A 17,423-nucleotide genomic window follows, 5' to 3' on the forward strand; every position below is an offset into this window, starting at 1 on the left:
AGGAGCATTTCTTAATTGTGAACTTACCTAATCTCAAATAAAAGGGGAAGGTAATTGTGAAGTGTAGTTTAATTAATCTTTCAAGAGAAAAATCTCTCCTTTGAAATAACAGCCAGCGTGGGCTGGAGAAAAGAGAAAATGAAGGGAAACAGTAGCTACCATTTACATTATATTTGAAGTCTTCAAAGTGCTTTCCATTTTGATTCTCACAAGTAATTACAATAATAATAATAGTTACATAGCACTTAGTTTGGATGAGGCACAATTATTATTATATCTGATCCTCTCAATATTCATGTGATGTTGATATTATTTTTATTTCCATTTTACAGATAAGAAAAGTGAAGATGATGGACTTGGCTCAGAATCACAGAGCAAGTAAGCAGCTGAGGCAGAATTTAAACTCAGTTCTTCTCAATTTCAAATCCAATCTGAAACTTAAGAAGCAGAAGACCTGAATAATACTCTGAGTTGTCTTGTACTAGCTGTATAATCTTGCATATCATTTTATTTTTTTAAGATTTCTTTTTCTCACTGGGAAATGTGTGTAAACTGTGAGCATTGTTTTTGTTTGTTTTTTTTTTTTTGTTTGTTTGTTTGTTTGGTTTGTTTTGTTTTGTTTTTCTTTCCAGATTATTTTTACCTTGCGAATACAATCCTTCCTTTGCAACAACAACATCAACAAAATTCGGTTCTGCACACATATATTGTACCTAGGATATACTATAAGATATTTAATATGTATGGGAATGCCTGCCATCTAGGGGAGGGGGTGGAGGGAAGAAGGGGAAAAATTCGGAACTGAAGGGAGTACAAGGGATAAGTTGTAAAAAAAAAAAAAAAAAAAATTACCTATGCATATGTACTGTCAAAGAAAATGTTATAATTATAAAAATTAATAAAAAAAGAAAAAAAAAAAAGATTTCTTTTTCTAATCTGAAGAATAGGGACAATGATTATATTTCTTGCTTCCTAGAACTGTTTTAAGGAAAACATTTTAACAAACCTAAAATCTCTACACAGAATGAGTCAGTTATAATGGTACTCTAGAAAAAAAGCTTCTTAAACTGTGGGTCAGAACTCCATACAGGGTGGTGTATCTCAATACCAAGATTGGAAAAAACTTGGCAATAGTAAAAAGTTTCTGAATCCTCTACATCTGCAGTATCAATTATTCCACCAAAATTTAATTCTTTGTGTAAAAATAAATAAGCACATCTATTTCATTAATGTGTACATTTGCTTTTGTCTTTAATTAATAGTAAAATTACATGTATACCAAACAATTATTTTAAAAATAAATTTCTTTATGATGCATTAACAGTAAATGTTTCATTTGCATGCCTATTTGATAAATCTATATACCCGGGGTCAAGTAAAAATTTCTCCAGCAAAAAGGGGTTGTGAGAGGAAAACATTTAAGAAGCCCAATTCTAGAGATTTGCAAGGGTTGATAGTGAGTAACAGAGGCCTTCTTGAATTGATAAAGTCCTGGGCTCAACCCATAATGGTTGTATAGTCCCTGGTAACTCTTCACTTTGAAAAGAAAGCGCTGACTTCTATTGGTCAAGAGAATTCCTTTACCTGGGAGTTCCCTGTACCAAAGACAGCCCAATTTTATCCTCTTGATAATTTTAGCTCAATTCTCCCTCCTGTCTTAGAGTTAAATATTAACATTTTATATTCTTATAGCACTTCATACTTTTCAAAATACTTTCCCATATTTCATCTCTGTTCAAGCTCAAAATAAGCCTGTGAAATAAGCAGGGTAGGTACTATTTTCAGTTTACAGATGAGGAAGCTGTGACACTGAGGGTTTAAGTGATTCATTAGTCAGTGTTCACACACCAAGCAGTGGTAAAGCAGAGTCCCCATCCACCAATACCTCATGCAATGCTGTTTCTATTGTACTAGGTGACTCAAACTGTACAGAGATAGCCTAGAGAAAAATAATCAGAGAAAAATTGGGCTACATAAGAATAATTAAAAAAATAAATAAAACCTACCAATGGGTAGAGGTGATGATGAGAGACATTGGGGCTGAAATCCTGAGCAGAGCGGGTGCAAACTTCTTTGGACTCAACTTCTAAAATTAAAAAACAAAAATATGGAATAAGTCATATAACACTTGCTATTTTTACTAGACATAATTCAGATCCCACATTCTGTTTTAAGTCTTTAAAAAAAGAATTACTGCCCGAGTTTGACAACAAAGAAAGCTGATTATGATAGCAAAAGTCTTTTACAAACCACATTTTGATTAAGAATTTGTATTTACATACAGAAGTCACTGGTACAAGTGGAAATAAGCAACTTAGCACACACTCAGGGAGGTTTCCCATTCACACAAACTTAAATACCAGATTAATACAAGAAATATCTTGTTATATCCCTTAGAATGCAAAACTCCTTAAAGGTGTAGTCTTTAATATTTTTTGCTACATCCCCAGCACATAACATATAGTAAGCACTTTAAAAATTCTTGTTGATTAAAGATCTTTGCAGGAGGTATACTGAAAATGGAATCCTCCTTGATCTAGTAATTTGAAAATTACATTAATCTCACAAATCATTTAATAGAAAAGAACCAACATAGAAGGATTCACCTTGATTCACTCAATTTGGATGCTTAGGACCAAAGATTATAGGAATTACATCATTTCCCTACTAACTTCTCCTGGGTCCCAACTCTTTTCCTTTTTTGCCTTTCTCTTATAGATGGTACTGTCTGTTTCTTTAGAAGAAAAAAACATTGATTTAGCAAGACCAAGGAACAAAAATAGCAAAAACTGTAGGATAGAGGAAAGAGTCAGAGAATCCTACCTCTAATATTGCTAACCCATGGGGTCTTGGCAAATAACTCAACTTCCCTGAGCTTCAGTTTCCAAGTGTGGAAAATAAGGCTATAAGACTACATGCCCTCTTCCAATATATTGGCATGGACCCATGTTGTTATAGCAGAGAGAGGGCATTTGAAAAGACATATTTATTTCTTCATCAATTATCTGCATCCCTGAGACTCACAACTAATCCCGTTCATGGATTACAAAGGATCTTTAAAGATTATCTAATCCAATACCTTCATTTTAGAAGTGAGAAAATCCTGGCCCCAAATACCCAAGAGTTTACCCAAGATCAAATAGCTATAGAGCACAGTATTCTTTCTCCAATACCTGATACTAATCTGGATACTGTGGAAAACTGACATGACCACATTAAACTTCATAAAGTCTTTTATTAAAAAAAATATAATACTCTTGAGGTGTCCAAGCCACTTTCTCATACATATTCTATAATATTTTCTTTAAGTGGAAAACCAGATCCCCATTGGAAAAGTAAAATAGTTACGCGTTTCCCTAAAGGTTTGCTTCTTAACAAGAAACTTTCCATGAATCCCTCAATTTAAGTATAGTAATGGCTCAAATATCTTCCAAACCTGAAACTGGATTAATATACTTTGGTCAAATTCTCACTTTTTTTCCATATTCTTTGCTGTAATCTGGTCTATGGAATTCAAGTGTTAAATCAATTACGAAGTCCCCAAACTCTTATCCCAAAAGGAAAAAGGGTTGGACATGGTATATACATCACAGCAAATAAAATTACTGATCATTTTGAGCTAGAAGGAACCTTAGAGGTCATCTACACCAATACCTCTCATTTCATAGAATGAAATGAAATGGGAAAGTTATTGAGGGCCACATATAGTAAGAGGAGTTTTTATTGTTGTTTAGTAGAATATTGTGACCCCATTTGGAGTTTCTTGGCAAAGAGACTTGGAATGGTTTACCATTTTCTTCTCCGGCTTATTTGACTGATGAGGAAACTGAGGTAAATAGGATTTAGTGACTTATGCAGGATCACAAAGCTAGTAGATGTCTGAAACTGGATTTGAATTCAAGTCCTCATAACTTTAGGACCAGAACTCTATTCACTGTGGCATCTAGTTGTCCAAGAAATGTTAGAGCTAGATTTGAATCCAGATCCTCTGATCCAGAATAGCATTATTTCTACTGTACCAATGATGAAGCTACCATCCAAAGTCCTGGGTCATACATAGATTGGACCTAAGAAGGACTGAGAAATCATCTATTCTTTCCCCCTCACACCTTTAATAACCCCCCAATTATGGCTGAGGAAACATGTTAAGGTTACTTTCCAAGGTTACATAAACCATGTGATTATATAGCAACAACATTTGTTCCATTGCATCCCATTGAAATGACTTGTAAGGAACTTCAGGTTTTGCAAACCAATGTAGTTATGTTTTAGGCAAAGATATGGATCTTCATTTCAGTGATCTCAGCCCTCCTACCACTTACAGCCCTTCCATTACTCCAACAGACCTACCCGGACCCATGATTTCTCTAAGAGTACTTTGACAATAGGCTGGACAAATGGCAATGATTATTGAATCAGGGATAGTTCCTTTTTTCCCCAGACTTATCCCCAAAGGACCCCTCAGAGCCTATTCAGGTAAATTTCTCACTAAGATTCTGCATGAGGTTTTTCCTGACCTCAGCCAAAGAGCCACACAGTTGGAAACTGATCATCCAATGAAAACATTACTAAAAGGAAGCCAAATTCTGAGTTATTGAAAAAATCTGTCCCAGAGAACAGATAATGCAGTATGATTCCCTTTCTTGGCAGAAAATTGGGAGAAAGGCACAGTGATTAGAGCAGAATGTCTCATACCTTGTCATTGTTTTTCCTTAGTTGTTTTGTTATTATTGTTTTTTTAAGTAAGGATTAAGGAGAAAGGGGGAGAGAAATAAAATATGTATTCATAAAGAAGGAAGGAAGGAAGGAAGGAAGGAAGGAAGGAAGGAAGGAAGGAAGGAAGGAAGGAAGGAAGGAAGGAAGGAAGGAAGGAAGGAAGGAAGGAAGGGAGGGAGGGAGAGAGGAAGGAAAAAGGAAGGGAGGAAGGAAGGAAGGGAGGAAGGAAGGGAGGAGGGAAGAACAGAAAGGAGGATGAAAGAAGGGACAGAGGAAGGGAGAACCCTGAAGTCTCAATGTTGAGGTGGCATGAACCTGGTAACCCCTGTCATGACCCATGTATTGGAGGACCCACCACAGATTCACACCTCCAAAGTGGTACTGTAGTCACTGGGGAATGTGGTCAATGGTGATCCTGAACTCTGTAACTGACTGTCAAGAACTGAATGGGATGAAACAAGGCAATGGTTTCAAATTAGATGGTGGCCAAGCTCTGATTACAAAAGATGAGCTCATCCTGATGGACACACTGGACTTTGCTTATACTGAGAAATCAGGACATGTTGCTGCTATTTTTCCAGCAGAACAGGTCAGGAAAATGGGACAAGCTCTACCCCACTGAACTAACAGAAATTCAATCAAGATCATCAAGGCATACCTTCTTCCTTCTTGCCAAGGGGTGAAACCCAAGATCAACCATGATAGATTCTAGGGCCTCATTCAATTTCATGAACCTCAGTTGGGCCCCAAACTCCTACATATTCTAAAACTCTCTCCAACTCCCCACCCCTTGTAGAAACAATTGAAGCTTCCTTCCCACATCCGTTTTGGTTATTCATGAGACTTTGCTATTGGTCATGCTATAGCCCTCACAACTCATTGAAAATAGAACTGAGAGACAGGTTGATATAATAAAAGAAGCTCTGGGTTTCAATTCCAAGGTAATAGGTTCTTTACAGGATCACCCACAGATCTAGAGTTAAAAGGGAACTCAAAGTACATCTAATTCAATTCCTCCCCTCATTTTACAAATGAAAAAACTAAGGTCAAAGTTCAAATTCTGGTTCTGCCATCGGATTCCCCATATGTCCTTGCTCAAGCTGTCAATCTCTTTGAACCTCACTTTGCTCATGTGTAAAAAGGCAAGATTGATGACATCCCCATTAATTCGGATGGATGATGCAGATGATGATATACTATAGTCAGTAGAGGACCAAATTTCTCTTGCTTCTCTGCTGAACAGCCTTTTTTTCCTAACAGCAGTTCAATGGATGAAACTCAGATAATTATACCAGATTAGCACCAGCTGACACTCAGCAGTGCTTCTCCTTTGATCCTTCTAAAGACAAGCACAGAGCCAAACAAAGCCCTGCAGTTGCCTATAAGACACTATAGTCTTCAGGATGTCTTCCAAAAAAAAGAGGGGGAACCAAGACTATTACCTGAACAGGCCATATGACTGCCTAGACTGTCCATATGGTATTCAGAGTTTTCTTAGCTAGATCTACTGTCTCTTAGCCTTTAGTTTGAAAGTGTCAGGAATTTTTACTCTGTAAAAACACAACTTTAATTTTAATCTGTTTCTTGGAATCCCTAATTGGGGTTCTCATTTTCTTTTGCTGATTAAAAAAAATAAGATAGAGGACAATACCATTGCATAAATTCTAGAGTCCCGTCTGCAGCAAATGATAACGGCCTTTTGGATCTCATCCTAGAACAATTTAAGCTGTTTCAGAGTATACAAGGTTCACAAAATTTGATTTGTAAAGAATTTCTAACCCAATGAAGATTGGAGAGGGGTGGGGGACTGTTTGTCTATCATACCACACTGTTGTTATTGAATCATTTTTCAGTCTTCTCTGACTCTTCATGACCTGGTTTGGGGTTTACTTGGCAGGAATACTGGAGTGGTTTGCCATTTCCTTTTCCAGCTTATTTTTACAAATAAGGAATTGAGGCAAACAGGGTTAAGTAATTTACCTAGGGTCACATAGCTAATTAATGTCTAAAGCCAGATCTGAACTCAGGAAGAGGAGTTTTCTTGACTCCAATCCCAGCACTCCATTCACTACACCATCCAGCTGTCTCATGCCAAAAATCTTCAGGGTTAGAACATTTATAGGGAAATTTTTTTTTCAGGTTATCTTTTATTTGTTTAAAATTTCAACATTTTTAAAAATTCTGAGTTTCAAATTTTCTCCTTCCTTAACCTCTTTAATATGGCAAGCAATTTGATATAGACTATACATGTGTAGTTCTGCAAAATATATTTCTATTTTAACCATGTTACAAAAGAAAACAAGACAAGAAGGAAGGAATGAATGAAGGAAGGAAGGAAGAAAAAAATTTAAAAGCGTGCTTCATTCTATTTTCCAACTCCATCAGCTCCCTCTCTGAATGTGGATTACATTTTTTCTTACTCTAAGTCTTGAGAATTGTCCTGAATCATTCTATTGCTGGGAATAGGTAAGTAATTCGCTCTATCATTGTATAATGCTGCTGTTATTTTGTACAATGTTCTCCTGGTTCTACTCACTTAATTTTGCATTACTTCATATAAGTCTTTTCAGGTTTTTCTGAAAACATCCAACTCATCATTTCTTAAAGTACAATTGTATCCCATCACAATTATATATCACAATTTGTTCAGCCATTCCCCAACTGATGGGCATCCCCTCAATTTCCAATTTTTTGATAGCAAAAAAAGAGCTGCTATAAATATTTTTTGTAAATATATGTCTTCTTCTTTTTCCTTTGATTGAATACAGACCTAGTGCTGGTATTGCTGGGCCAAAGAAAATGTAAATTTAATGGCCCTCTGGGAATAGTTCCAAATTACTCTCCAGAAAGTTTAGATCAGTTTACAATTCTTCTAATAGTGCATTAAAGTCCTAATTTTTTCACATTCCCATCAACATTTGTTATTTTCCTTTTCCACCATATTAGCCAATCTGATTGGTATGAAGTGGTACATCAGAATTGTTTTAATTTGCATTTCTTTAATCATTAGTGATTTGGAGCATTTTTTTCATAGACTATAGAAAGTTTTGATTTCTTCTTCTGAAAATTCCCTATTCATATTTTTTGATCATTTATTAATTGGGGAATAACTCTCCTTATATATTTGAGTCAATTTTCTATAAAGGCCAAATCAGACCTTATCAGAGAAATGTGCTATAAATATGTTTTCCCAGTTTCCTGCTTTCCTTTTAATCTTTGTTATGTTAGTTTTGTTTGTGCAAACTTTTCAATTTGATGAATCAAAATGATCCACTCTACATATGATGATGTTATCTCTCTCCTCTTTGGCCATGACTTCTTTTCCTATCCAAATATGTGACAGGTAAAATTTTCCACGATTCCAAGATTTGCTTATAATATCACTCTTCATGTCTAAATCACATATCCATTTTGACTTTATCTTTGTATATGGTGGGAGATGCTGGTCTATGCCTAGTTTCTGCCAAACTACTTTCTAGTTTTCACAGCAATTCTTGTCTCCAAAAGCTTGAGTTTTTGGGTTAATTTTACACTGATTGCCATAGTCATTTACTACTATGTATTGTGTACCTAATCTATTCTACTGATCCACAACTCTATTTCTTAGCCAGTACCAAATTGTTTTAATAATTACCACTTTGCAATATAGTTTGAGATCTGGTATTCCTAGACTTTCTTCCTTCTTCAGGTTATATTATTAATCAAAGAAAACAGATAAGTGATGATGAATAAATATTACCAACGGTGACAGCCTTGTGACATGGACAAATGACTTTGGAGTCGGACTACCTAAACTCAAATCTTGCCTCTTCTATTGGTTATCTACATGATCTAAATCAAGTCATTCAACCTCACTGAATCTCTATTTCTTGAGGAAATTGGGCTAAATGACCACTAAGGTACTTTTCTACTCTAAATCAATTTCTCGATTTGATCCTTTAATAATGAAGAAATTTTAACTTTCATTTGTGCTTAATTAAAAAAAAAATCAATGTCAAACCATAAGACGTATAGTACTTAAGATCTCATGCTAAACATTGTTCATGGAACTTATACTTTGAAATATTATTTGGCATTTCTTTACAAAATATTTTTAATTAGCTTAAAGGATAAGCAGAAAATACTCTTTTACATGAAATATTAGGATTTTGAGAAAACACTCATATTTTGCAACACTCTAGCCATGTCAATATTTTGTCAAAGATGACATAGAGCAGAGTGATTATTTTTTTTAACTATATCATATTTATTTTTAATACATTTTAAACATTCTGGTAAATCCTATATAGTGGTATAATCCTTCAGTTTCTTATTCAATAGCATCATAAGTCTGACTTTTATGCATCAGGGCAGGTCATAAAAGGCTCTATGGTATAAGATTTGCCTGGAGGATCAGGACCAAGCATCAAATTGGACTAGTTGAGAAGGAGTATACCAATGTGCAAATTTACTTTTGGAAATTCCAATCAGTCCTCACAACCAGGACAAAGGTTCAGAAACCAAGTATATGGACTGATGTTGGTGCTCAAGGATCCCAGCCAGGCAGGATGCATGAGGAAAGAAGAAAGAGTCTTAGGATTCAAGCATTGATATGGAATTTGAGTTTCAGGCTAGTGTTAAAGAAAGACACAAGGAATGGAAGTTATAGTCAAATATATAGAAGATTGTTTCAGGTATATAAAAAAGAAGCTATTTAGAATGCTTTTTGATCTGGAAACAAGGCTGTATTCCCCCCCCCCCTCCTTGGTTTTAAGCATTACTCCTGTTATGAATGTCTAAAGCCAAGTGAACCTGTACTATTCCCAAGAGAGAAGAAAGGCTCTGTAGGTACTAGTGATTAAGTGGAAATCTGGGCATCCTAGAGAGTTCTCGTAACCCTTGGAGTATTCCATATTGAGTAAATATATAGACTCAAACAAGAAGAAATGGAATTCCTTGCAGCTCTCCCACCATGAAAAGATAATGATTATCATTAATATGACAGTCCCAACAGAGAGCCAAAGGAAATCAATGATTTTTAGGCATTTTCGACTTTTCACTATTACTCTTCTTTCATTATGGCTCCTAGAATGTACCTAACATACATCCTAGCTCCCTCATCTGTAAAATAAAAGAGGCTTTCAGCAGTCTCCACAACGATTCAGCTTGAGCAAATGAAGAGCGTCTTTCAAGCAGCTTGGTTTCTGCCAAGACCCTTGTCTACCCAGACTCAACCCAATATCTTGTAGAAACCAATGTTCTCTTCTAAAGAAATAGGACCATCCTGCCTCAGTGCCAAGGGTCCAACCACTTATGGCACCAACAAAACTTCTATTCATGGCAGTTAATCCTAGCAAAACAAAGCTATAATATTTGGGACCAGGAATGTTTAACCATCAAAGTAGCCTTCAAGGAATAGTTCAAAAGCAGCCGACACCCTGTCTACCACAAACTGGAACACTTCAGATCAATATTATGCCTGAAACTGGTCCAAGCTCTGCTGGCTACTTTTTTTCTTCTTCCATTTCCTTCTTGGAGTTACTTATCTCCTGGGGAGTGGGGGTGGGCAAGAAGGCACAAAGTAACTATATTGTTTCAAGAAGATCGGCAAACATACTATTGACAAACCAGAACTTGCCCCTGGCCAGTCTTGTACTATTTCCTACCCAGAAAAATCAGTAACATGTCATTTTCTCCCACCAAACCTTCCCTTGTTGAAACCTATTAGACATAGCAACATTTGACAGATCTATAGGGATCAGAGCTTGAAATGTCTGAGTTTGCAGTCTAACAGAGAGCTAGCCTGCCAGAGCCCATCAGCCCAGATGGCCATTATGGCTACAGCTCCACATTGTCACAACAGCTCAGTGGTGGGATACTGGGGATTTGAAGAAATACTAACTCATCCTTCTGGCCCCTCTTAATTCATCAGGATATTGACTATACATGTAGTTCTGTGCTAACTGAGCTTGAAACCAGACCCCTGAAAAATACCATAAAGGCTGCTTGTATCACTACAAAAAGGTCTCGGCCATCAACTTTAACTTGAACTTTATTAGATTAAACAATCCCTCATCCCCTCCACCCCATAATCCTCATTGTAATAAATCAGCACTTCTTAAACTTTTTTCACTGGCAACCCTTTTTTGTCAGAAAAATTTTATATGGCCCCATACAGATATATAAAATAGTTATTCAAATTAAACACTTTTTGATAATAAATCATAATTTCATGACCCCTATATTCAGTTATGAGACCCCATTTGGGGTTGCAAACCACAGTTTTAAGAAGCTAGATAATAGATAACCTGGATTCAAAGAATTTCTTTATTCCCAGGAAGTCTTTTCTTTTTACAATTCAGATTTCTCAAATAAGTCCTAGATCATTATTAATACTTCTAGAAACTAATCAGGGACCCAATTAGACATATAATTCACCCTAGGCTTGGCTAGTGTCCCTGTACATTGAACTTCATCTTTCCTCGGCAAACCATCCAATCAAATGACCAAACTAAACCTGTCAATCAAATCTTGGAACTGTAACTTCAAATGTCTCCTAAAGAAATCAAAACAGGGCTAGCTAGGTGGCACAGTGGATAGAGCACCAGCCCTAAAGTCAGGAGAACTTGAGTTCAAATCTGGCCTCAGACACTTAACACTTCCTAGCTGTGTGACCCTGGGCAAGTCACTTAACCCCAATTGTCTCAGGGGAAAAAATCAAAACAAATATTTGTTGTTTATCTACTGTGTACAAAGTGTTGTGTTAGTCACTGAGAGATTTTTAAAAGTATTAGATGTGGTATAGGCAGCTAGATGGCATAGAGGATAGAGAACTCATCTTCCTGAGTTCAAATCTGGCCTCATACTCTTACAAGCTTATGAACATGTCTACCAAATGAGCTGGCAAAGGGAATGGCAAACTACTTCAATATCTTTGCCACAAAAACCTCAGATGGGTTCACAAAGAGTTGGCAAGACTGAGCAACAAAGACATGGTCTTCAAGGACCTTACAATCAAAATGAAGAGTTCTTCACCTATTTGGTATCATGGAACCCTACAGCAGACTGGTGTAGCCTATGGACCCCTTCTCAGGATAACTTTTTAACTGCATAAAATAAAATGCCTCGAATTACAAAATAAACCAAATATTTTGAAATTCAATTATCAAAATATTTTAAAACATAAGTTAAAATCCCCAGGTTAAAGTAGATGATCCCTGATAATCTATAATTTTATGGCCAAAGCAAATGTGCAGGTGCTCATGAGACATTCCAGCCCTCAGGAAAATGGATCAGAATAACAAGAAGTGTTTTTGTTTTAACTTTTCTCATTTTTAAATTCTTGTATTTTCCCCAGGTTTCAAGAAAGGATGCATCTTTTACATTCTGATGTGCAAAATGATCCTTTGAAAAACAAAACTCCCCAGATTCCCAAAACAAATTCCAATTTAAAGCTTTCCCCAGACACACCATTGTGTGACCATGAAACCACATCCACCATGACCTGATGTAGTCTTTACTGTTCAAGTATGGCTTTAGTTCCCTGTGCAACTTTATTTCCAAAAAATATCACTTGCTACCTCTCTGGACTTTAATCTACCAGCCCTGCTACTCTTACATCAATAGATAGGCAACCTAAATTGAGTGTACCATGAAAGATTGTTATAGACCTATTGCACTTATAGGCTACACAGCTGATACAAAGCACTTGTTAACCCTAAGTTTGAAAATTGTTTGCGCTCTGAATTTGAAAATTCTTCCTTATTTGTGACATTGAACACAAGTGGCTTTTTTTCCTACCATCCCTGCCTCTAGTCCTGCTCTGCCCCCAGTGCAACAACTTTACAAATTAAAGTCATCTCCTCCAATAGCTCTCTGTAGATACTTCAAAATGACCCCGACTTTTGTTATTATTGTTGTTTTTGTTATTACCATCTTTACAAATATCAATCCTGGTTTTAGGGGTCCAAACCAGGGAAAGTGAGACATCCACAACTACAAATCTGTGTAGCATTTTTGTACTAGAGTTCACTTATTTGAAATAAGTCATTTTCTCATTCGGCACCACATGATGGATGCAGTTGGCACACTGGATGATGCACCACTGAACCACATCCACAATGGAAAGCATTAGGTATCTAGCCCAAAGAGTTACAGCTATTCTGCTCGTCAGTTCTATAATTCATCGTTGTAACAACCTGTCTCCATCTTAGACTCAAAGAGAGAATCTGGACGGAGAAAATGAAAATCTCTTCCAGAATAGTAAGATCCTCGCCTTGATACACATTTAAGAACACATTCTCTTTCTTTGAGTCACAAAATGTTTTGATCTCAAAGGGAATTAAGAAGTCATATAGGTCAACCTCTTTCACTTTTCAGAGGAGGAAATTAAGGCCCAGAAAGTCCAAATGATTTCCTGAAGCTGATATCTTTTCCATCAGTGGAAAACTTCCACTGCATCTTTCCATTAAATCTGAGAACACCCTTTAATTTAAAAAAAAAGTATTCAAAGTCCCATGAAGCAGGACATATTGAGGTCAAAATACAGGCACCTGCAACACATCCTAGTTCTGCTCCGATTGGTTTATCCCTCAGTCATCTCCCCCAACTCTCTATCTTCCTGGATTTAATTCTCCATTATGGGCAGGTCTTTCTCCTAGAAAAGACCAAGCTTATTGGATAAGCATAGCATCAGGGATGGAGCAGGCACAGGTGCTTGATGGGCTTAGGTTCCATTTTCTCCAAGAAACCCTCCCTGATTCACTTTAATACAATTATTGCCTTTCCTTTGAAATTACCTTCAAGTTTTCATGTTTTCATTTCATTGTTTTCATGTTTTTTCCTCCATTACATTGTGACCACCTTGAAAGCAGAATACTGCAGAAACAGTATTTGCCTTTCTTTGCATCCCCAGCACAATGTCTGGTACATAGTAAGCACTTGATAAAGGCAAGTTGATTTGACTTGTCTCAGTGCTAGACCCTGCCTCTGGATGGCACTGAGGTGTCCATCATTTGTACCTGGCAAGTATGACCTTTGTTTTGATTGAGACATACATGATCCTAGATAACTTCTTAAGAAATAATATTGTCAAGCTACTTCCCATTCCAACCCAAGAGTATATAACTAGCTCACATATTGACTGGGAAAATTCATCCCAAGGTCTATATCTCCTTCTGCAAATCAGGACTAAAGTGTAAGAGGAGAGGCATTCCCCAAGTCCCAAGATGCACCAAAATTTCAATTTGGTACTTCATTCTTGGAATGTGGGGATATGGGAGCTCCAGGGATTAGGAAAATCTAACCTAGTCTCAATGAGCTCTCCTCTGCCCAGATCAGATGAATTTCCTACTACTATGGACATGTCCAACTATAATCTCTTCTACCAAGAGAAGACAGGTAATCAAGTTTGCTTGACATTGTGAACAACAGAGGTCAGAATTCTAGGCCAAAAGAGAAATCCCAGGTATTAGGGCTGGAAAAATCCTTAGAGACAGATCATCTAGTTCAAGTCCTTCACTTTATCTAATAAGGAAAAAGGCTCAGAAAGGGGAATATTTGCCAGAGGTCACAGAGGAAATGAGTCCCATGGCAAGGTCCATAGCAGTTCTGCTGATGAGCAATCCTTTGTTCTTTTCAACACCTGCACTTCTGAGAATGATTTCAGAAAAGCCTGCTAAGACCTACATGAACTGATGCTGAGTGAAGTCAATAGAATCAAACAAAACATTGTACACAGCAACAACAAGATTATGTAATGATCAACTATGATAGACTTGGCTCTTCTCAAATATGCAGTGATTTAAGGCAAGTCCAGTAGACTTGAGGTGGAGAGAGCCATCTGTATCCAGAGAGAGAATGGAAACTAAATGTATATCAAAACAAAATACTTTCACCTTGTTATCATTGTCAGTTATTTGCTTGTGTTTTTTTTTCTTTCTCATGTTTTTTCCCCTTTTGATTTCATTTTTCTTGTGCAGCATAATGGATATAAAAATATGTTTAGAAGAATTGCACATGCTTAGCCTATATCGAATTGCTTGCTGTCTTGGGAAGGAGAAAGTGGGGAAGAAAGAGAAGGAAATTTGAAACACAAGGTTTTGCAAAGGTAAATGTTGAAAACTATCTTTGCATATATTCAGAAAAATAAAATACTATTAAAATGGAGGGGGAAAGAGTTTATTAGGCTCTAAGCCTAGTGCTAAGAATACATTTACAAAAAATGAAGCAAATCTACTTATCAAAGAGAATGCCTTTTACTTTTTTAAAATTAATTTTATAATTATAAATTTTTTGACAGTATATATGCATGAGTAATTTTTTTATAACATTATCCCTTGTAATCATTTTTCCAAATTATCCCCTCCCTCTCTCTACTCCCTCCCCAAGATGACAGGCAATCTCATACATTTTACATGTGTTACAGTATAACCTAGATATAATATATGTGTGTAAATTCAATTTTCTTGTTGCACATTAAGTATTGGATTCCGAAGGTATAAGTAACCTGGGTAGATAGACAGTAGTGCTAATATTTTACATTCAATTCCCAGTGTTCTTTCTCTGGTTGTAGTTGTTTCTGTCCATCATTGATCAGCTGGAAGTGAGTTGGATCTTCTTTATGTTGAAGATTTCTACTTCCATCAGATTACATCCTCATACAGTGTTGTTGTTGAAGTGTATAGTGATCTTCTGGTTCTGTTCATTTCACTCATCATCAGTTCATGTAAGTCTCTCCAAGCCTTTCTGAATTCATCCTGCTGGTCATTTCTTACAGAGCAATAATATTCCATAGCCTTCATATACCATAATTTATCCAACCGAGAATGCCTTTACTTAATTCACTACTAATTCTTAGAGATAGATATTAGTTATTTGTGGGTCAAGATAACTTTAAGTAAGAGAATACCTAAAGAGTCAGGGTTCTGGGAGGAACTAGTAGATGAGAGCTAATGGCCTGGCATGTAGCAGGCCATGCCCATAGTCATGTTGGAAGTAAGCTGGAAGTTGAACTCAGCTTTTATGATTCTAAGTATACAACTCCTTCCACTCTACACTGAAAACAGCAGATAAATTAGACATATCTGTAGATTTCACTAGAGGAGATCTGATGACTTCTGCCAGGATCTCTGCTTCCCACACCACTCAAAGTGGAGCTATTCAATGTCCTTACCTTACCTTGGAGCCTCTAACGCCCTGGAACTACTCATTGTCATCAACCAAGAAAGTTCCAAAGCTAAGGTTTTATTTCTGCCCTTGCTGCTATTGCTGTTAAAACATTAGCTGGAGGAATTGCTATTTAGAAATGACCCATTCTTATATGAATATTATGGAATATTACTGTTCTGTAAGAAATGACCAGCAGGATGATTTCAGAAAGGCCTGGAGAGACTTACATGAACTGATGCTGAGTGAAATGAGCAGGACCAGGAGATCATTATATATTTCAACAATAATACTATATGATGATCAATTCTGATGGAAGTGGCCCTCTCCAACAATGAGATGAACCAAGTCAGTTCCAATAGAGCAGTAATGAACTGAACCAGCTACACTGGGAAAGACCTCCGGGAGATGATTATGAACCACTACATAGAATTCCCAATCCCTATATTTTTGTCCACCTGCATTTTGGGTTTCCTTCACAGGCTGTACAATTATACACTATTTCAAAGTCCGATTCTTTTTGTACAGCAAAATAACTGTATGGACATGTATACATATGTTGTATTTAACTTACACTTTAATATATTTGACATGTATTGGTCAACCTGTCATCTGGGGGAGGGGGGAAGGGGAAGGAGGGGAAAAATTGGAACAAAAGGTTTTGCAGTTCTCAATGCTGAAAAATTACTCATGCATATATCTTGTAAATAAAAAGCTATAAAAAATGATCCATTCTTTTGCTATTGGTAGCAAACTATATTTAATTGTCACTTAGGTGGAATCCTAAATTGCATGGGGGATGATGGGAAATGTAGTTTTTCCCAGCTAGGAGGGATTGAAGGAGCATCAGAAATAGAAATTGTCAGGGACTGGGAACTTTTGTCTCACAAAATTTATTAAAGGTATGTCAGTGGTCAGCTAATTCCAAGGGAAAGTCACTGCTACCCTTAATTGAATATCATCACTAGCAATTAGAGCCTTGTCAGCTCACTGACCTACTTAAGGAACGATCTGCCTGGAAAAAACTTTGCAATTTTCCTGACTATTGCTACTACTGGGACCTGATGAATTCATCCATCTCCATTTCCTCCTTCTCCCCTAACCCATCACTGTCTAATAAACCAGCATCACTTACACTCAGGCAGAAATCTCTTGTTCTCTTTAAACTTTTTAAAAAATTTGCAATATATGCTTTTATAATATGTTCTGCCCCCAAATAAAGATAAGCATTCTAAAGTAGTGTTTCCTTTAAAGAATGGACCATAGAAAGACAAAAATGAATCCATAATTCTAGATTTAACTATGAGGCTGAAATGAATCTAAATTGAGGGTCATGGTCAAACTACTGAGACAGTTGGCACAGTAGATAGAGCACTGGGCTTGAGGTCAAGAAGACCTGAGTTCAAATTCAGCCTCAGACATTAACTAGCTCTATTACCCTGGGCAGATCCTCTGCCTTTATTGTCTCAACTGTAAAATGAAGACAATGGGGAAAAAAGCCTCAAGGCTCAAATGAGTTAATATTTGTAAAAAGCACTTAGCAGACTGCTTGGGCCATATTA

At 36.6% G+C, this 17,423-nt stretch overlaps 1 protein-coding gene across 4 annotated transcripts in view; it reads right to left on the reverse strand.

The window, feature by feature from the left end:
* Window positions 1-17,423, reverse strand: part of SORBS1 (sorbin and SH3 domain containing 1) — a 291,490-nt gene that overhangs the window by 213,848 nt on the left and 60,219 nt on the right. For all 4 annotated transcript variants that reach the window (XM_074295931.1, XM_074295929.1, XM_074295930.1 and 1 more), the window contains exon 2: window positions 2,007-2,086. Coding sequence is in view for 1 of the 4 variants with exons in the window: in XM_074295928.1 (XP_074152029.1) it covers window positions 2,007-2,086 (80 nt within the window). In the remaining 3 variants the exon portion in view is untranslated. The remainder of the gene's footprint in view (window positions 1-2,006; window positions 2,087-17,423) is intronic.

Source organism: Sminthopsis crassicaudata, chromosome 2, assembly GCF_048593235.1.
Source record: "Sminthopsis crassicaudata isolate SCR6 chromosome 2, ASM4859323v1, whole genome shotgun sequence".
In the NCBI taxonomy this organism is placed as follows: Eukaryota; Metazoa; Chordata; class Mammalia; order Dasyuromorphia; family Dasyuridae; genus Sminthopsis; species Sminthopsis crassicaudata.